The sequence below is a fragment of the Peromyscus leucopus genome, chromosome 8b (genome assembly GCF_004664715.2).
Source record: "Peromyscus leucopus breed LL Stock chromosome 8b, UCI_PerLeu_2.1, whole genome shotgun sequence".
In the NCBI taxonomy this organism is placed as follows: domain Eukaryota; kingdom Metazoa; phylum Chordata; class Mammalia; order Rodentia; family Cricetidae; genus Peromyscus; species Peromyscus leucopus.
Window position 1 is genome coordinate 60,044,975 of NC_051086.1, and position 5,503 is coordinate 60,050,477.

The 5,503-nt window shown below is 42.9% G+C and overlaps 1 protein-coding gene across 2 annotated transcripts in view; it reads right to left on the reverse strand.

Moving 5' to 3' along the window:
• The window catches only part of Gosr1 (golgi SNAP receptor complex member 1), a 33,968-nt gene extending 29,499 nt beyond the window's left edge, over positions 1–4,469 (reverse strand). Inside the window, exons 1-2 of one of the 2 annotated variants that reach the window (XM_028866795.2) lie at positions 4,364–4,469; positions 1,874–1,988 (exon numbers count right to left, since the gene is read on the reverse strand). In XM_028866795.2, coding sequence (XP_028722628.1) covers positions 1,874–1,988; positions 4,364–4,394 — 146 coding nt within the window. In that variant the 5' untranslated portion in view covers positions 4,395–4,469. Of the gene's footprint in view, positions 1–1,867; positions 1,989–4,363 lie in introns of both variants that reach the window. The other variant, XM_028866794.2, reaches the window with a different exon arrangement.
• Positions 4,470–5,503: the final 1,034 nt, after the last annotated feature.

The window sequence follows — 5,503 nt, forward strand, 5'->3', positions numbered from 1 at the left end:
TTTCCTGACAGACTTGAGTTTTAAAATTGTATACTTTTTGGCAAAACCAAATGTGAGCTTTAAATCTGGTAAAAAGCTTTCTGAACAGAAAATTTATTCATTGGGAAAAAAAAAAATCCTCACTCCCTCACTCTCCTTACTTAGTGAATGAAAGTGTGCAAAGCAATGCCTTGCACTGGAGTCCATGGGGTATGCTACTAACATTTTTAGGTCCACAAAGTTAGACTTTGCAAGCCACATGTCCTTATAAAAAAGGGACACTTTTGTTGTAACAGTGAAAGAAGCTCTTGCTGGAATGTGTTTAATACAGTGGCTTTTAGAATGTGGGGTGGGGGTGGGAGAAACAGGGGGGGGGGAACAGGGGCAGGAGCCGGTGCACGCCTTTAATCCCAGCACTTGGGAGGCAGAGTCAGGAGGATCTCTGTGAGTTCGAGCCAGCCTGGTCTACAGAGACAGGCACCAAAACTACACAGAGAAACTCTGCCTGGGGGTGGGGTGGGGGGGTGGTGAGAATGTGGGTTCTGGAGAAAGAAGGTATAAGTTCAGATTCAAGCTCAGTTTTGTTGTTTTAATTATTAGCTAAAAAATATCCATCCTCCACTACTCTTTGAAAAATACAGAAATAACTGCCGACTAACAACTGAAAACTCTGCTATCAATGCTATCATCGATTGATATATATGATGGGCATATACATAAGTACAATCTGGGTGGAAATATTTACAGCAGCATTTTTACAAGGCTCTAAGAATGGAACTTGCAATACAGTGATTACTCTATGTTAGCTATTAAAATTATTAATAAGCAAAAATTAGAAATGTCCATCAAATAGCTAAATCCTAATGCAGTTGTTTAATATGTGAAGCAAATGAAGACAGTAGAGTTAAATGTATCAACAACTGAACCTCAAAGATAATGTTAAATAAAAAAAACACACTGCAAAATAGCTTTTGTAAGATACTATGAATTGCCCAGGAATACTAAGATATGTAACAAAAATAGTAATATTTATATGTAAATAGGAAAGACAACATGGTATGCTATTAGGGGCTTCACTGGAATCTGCAATGATTATTTTTTAAAAAGAGACAGAAACAAAAAAGGGTTCATTATATTATTCCTTATATCTCTCTAAGCATCTCAAACATTTCCTGATTTTTTTTTTTTTAATGAAACAAGTGGATAACTTAATCACAAGACTTAAAAATGTGAATAAATTTTTCTTGGGTTATAATATGCTAGTTTCTCAAAAAAGAAAAATATATCATTGTTCTTCAATTGTTATCCATTCAGAAATTACAAAATAAAAATCAGTCAGGTGGTTGGGGGCACACTCCTTTAATCTCAACACTGGGGAGGCATTGGCAGAAGGATCTGTGAGTTTGAGACCAGCTTGGTCTACAGAGTGAGTTCCAGAACAGCCAGAGCTATACAGAGAAACTATCTTGAAAAAAAAAATCAAACAAACAAACAAATCATTGTGGGCAAATCAGACATTTCCGTGGACCGAGACTGAAACTGCTCTGGATTTGCTATGGAGCCCAGATGAGTTTGCAATCATGTGGCTCCTGTCAGCCTCCACATGTTCACAGGCCTGGCATCAAAAACATTATGGATATAAACTCATTTCTAAACTCTAGAAGTTTCCTCCTGAGCTATTACAATCTTGGTCTAAAGCTCTCAAATGTTAGTCTTAAGAATTACAATTTCGATAAGACACCCTCCACACATACACCACCCCCACAAAGACAGTGACAAAGAAATTAAAACATCAACAATTCACCAGCACACCAAGTCATGGAGTTCTATAGCTCGGTTTACTTTTACAAACGTCATACAGTTAAGGTACCCGAGAAGCTGGCAGTACCTGTACCTATCGCGGCCTCCATCCCGAGCGCTGCTGTGACTGTGACTTGTGCACAGTTTACTGAAGGAAACTAGCTTCAGGTCAAGTTCATTTTCCAGCTGTCGAGCTTGTTTCCTGAGATCTGTAAGGAAATTACAAAAGCAAATCATTTTCCACCAAGAGACATTAAAATCACAAGACAATTTTGAAGAAAGCCAACTATCGTATACTGATCTCTGATCTAGTTCTCCAGAAATGGAAGACTTACCCAAGAAAGTAAATTAGCCATGTCTTTAAACTTCAGACAGGAGCGCTAAGAGAAGCAGCAGTAGGAGACACACAACCTGTCTGCCATTCTTTTTTTTTTTTTTTTTTGGTTTTTCGAGACAGGGTTTCTCTGTGTAGCTTTGCGCCTTTCCTGGAACTCACTTTGTAGACCTGGCTGGCCTCGAACTCACAGAGATCCACCTGGCTCTGCCTCCCGAGTGCTGGGATTAAAGGCGTGCGCTACCACCGCCTGGCTGTCACTCTTCTTTAAGAGACAGCTTGACAACCAATGCCCTAACATTCCTGAGATTACTTTTACAGCAATAAACCAAAGTTGTAACTTGAAGGAAAACAAGAGAATATAAATCACAAAGATATGAAAATGGTTTATGACCACCACATCAATTTACCAGCTAACTTTATAAGAAGCCTGCATTCTTTTGGTCTTTTTTGTTTTGTTTCGAGACAGGGTTTCTTCATGTAGTTTTGGAGCCTGTCTTGGATCTCGCTCTGTAGACCAGGCTGGCCTTGAACTCACAGAGATCCACCTGCCTATGCCTCCCGAGTGCTGGGATTAAAGGTGTATGCCACCGCCCAGCTTGCCTGCATTCTTTTTGAAAGAAATTTCCTTTTATGTTTCAAAGCTTTGTTAGGATTTATTATACAGGTAAAATACCTTAGCAATTAAACACAAAGAAAAAGCAAGTCAACAAAAATTAAAAATGCTTTTTCAAAAACATAGGGGAAAAATAGAGGTTAAAAACAAACTGTTCTATGAACAAGGCGAAATACAAATCTAACAGGTTTATTTAAAAGCATATGTTTTAAAAGTAAAAGCAAACAGATAAAAAGGTGTAACAGCTTGGCTTCTAAAGGGCTGAATGAAAGAAGCCATACCAGGAAATTCATATATATATAAAATCTGAGTATTCTTATTCATGGTAGAGTTCGAATGAAAGGCTAAAATACAGGAAGGAATAATGTAAGAACGTCTTAGGAATACAAATGCAGTGAAAGGCAGGAAGCAGAATTATATGATGGAGTAAACCTACCCAGCGACTAAATCCCACTTCGAATGTCAGCTCTGCCACCTACTGTCTTTGAGATTTACTGATGATTCAGTTCATCTAAAAACTTCAGCCTTCAGCTTAAAGAATCTAGCACAAGGTATATTGCCAATAATGACTTGCTATAATTATTACAACATAGTGTTTCATAGCCTAATGACTGTCAAAGATACCAGTAGCCACTTCTTCATAATTTAAAAGTAAATTTTAGCTACTACAACTATTCCCAATGGGCATTTGAAATACATATTTTAAGCTCTAGGCATGTTTCTCTAACTATAGTTTTGTCCAATGAGAAATATCAAGTAAAAAGCACTTTGAAAATATGACAGATAGGAATTTAAAATTCAGTCCTTTATGTCAAGAGGTTGATGATAAGAATACCATACTTTCCAGGGGCTTCATCAGTCAGAAAGAGGAAATAGGTTAAAAAAAAAAAAAAAAGAAAGAAAGAAAGAAAGAAGCAAACAGTTAAATGAAAATGTGAGCCATTTCTGATCGTTGTGGCTCATCGTGGTCTAGGAATGTTTTATATGACCTCACTTGATGGGACCAGATTTTCAGGAATTAAACACACCTGAATGTTCTCTTGGTGAGAGAAGGATAGCAAATGTATCAATTAGGACTCTTTATCGTCTTAACAAAACCGATCTTGGACTCCAGGACAGAAGGTAAAGTTATTTTCAGTATTCTGTCCCCCCATCCTCGGTGAAGTCTCAATCTTAAATTGCCAACAGGGGTCCAGGAGGAGACATTCCACGCAAACTTTGCCCAAGGCCGGGACTGACAAGTTCCTCTCGCTCTTAGTTTTCTGACAGTGCCCGCAACTCCCAGGCTCTGACTACTCGTCTTCCGGGCTCCACACTCGTCTCCTGGCAAGAGTTGGTCCCCAAAGTTCCACCGCGGAGTCTCACCACCCCTCAGCTACGTCCACCGGAGCCTCGGGCGCCTCTCCCTCCCCTTCCCCGCTCCCTCCACGCCGCCCAACCCCTTCCCGGATCCGGCTCACTCCGCCCCAGCCTCTTGCTCAAGTTCCCAGGCCCGGGGCTCCTCCCGGACCACCTCCTCCCGCCGTGTGGCCGTTCCTGAGGTCTGCTTCTTCCCTCTGCTGCCTTCCTCAAGACCCAGCCCCACTCAGTCCCCTGTGCACCTGGCAGGAGCCACCCGGAGGCCTCGCCCTCACCTTCCCAGTAATTGCTGGACCCCGCCGCCATCTTTGTTGCCCAACGTCAGTCGGGACAGGAGAGTAGAGGCGTTGCGGGCCAGAGAGTCACCTCCACGCCTCCTTCCACCCAGAGCGCCAGGGCTGATGGGACGTGCGAGTCTCCGTCGATAGCTCCACCTGGTGGACAGTTCGCTATTTTACAGCCTGAAGTGGCACGTTAGAAAACTTCGGTTTAGCTTATGACGCGGCCTGAATCTCTCTTTTTACGGCCTCCACCTTCGATTCGTTCGTCTTAGGCTTGCTCCTCCTTTTAGCAGGTGACTGAGAGGAGAGACACTCACAGTTCTCTCATGTCCCCCTAACTAGATGTTTGGGCACTTGGGGGGTGGGGTGTAGTTTAGTGTGTAAGATGTCTGCCTTAGATGTATGTAAAAGGCTCTGGGTTCGATCCCCAGCACTCCGTAAACAGAACATGGGTAGGTAGCACATGCCTTCAATCCTAGTACTCAGAAGGTGGGGATAGGAGGATCAGAAATTTAAGGTCATCCACGGCTACGTAGGAAGTTCGCAGCTAGGGATGAATGGAACCCTGTCTCAAGGGGGAAAATGCATCTTCAGTCAGCATTTTCCTTTCTTGGAGCTAGAGGCTCTTTGCCTCATCCCACCTCTCCACCTGTGCCTATCTTCCTCTCCCCAGCATGTGAGGCTTTCTTCACTCCCTGGTTTCCTTATGTCTACAGCAGAGCTCAGTCTTCTGTCTCCTTTCTAATCAGCAAGGGTGTGCTAACTGCTTCCTTCCCTTTCCTAATATGCCCACAACCCGAAGCTCACCGATTGGGTTAGATTGGCCGGCCCGCGAGCCCCACTTCTGCTGCCCCGTGCTGGGATTAGAGACATAGGCAGCTCTGCCTGGCTTTTCATGTTTGTGCAGGGATCTGAACTCACATCATGCCTGTATGCCAGGCACTTTACGGGTTGAGTATCGTATGCATTATATTAATAAATGGTTATGTGTTGTTTATTGAGAAGCTAGCTGTGGACATAGGGTTGCCACTTCCTGCCCCCCCCCCATACACACACTTCATACCCAAGAATGTCTCTCTTAAAGTGTCTCATCAGATGGCCCGTCTGGGGATGGGCTGGCTGGCTGGTCCTTTG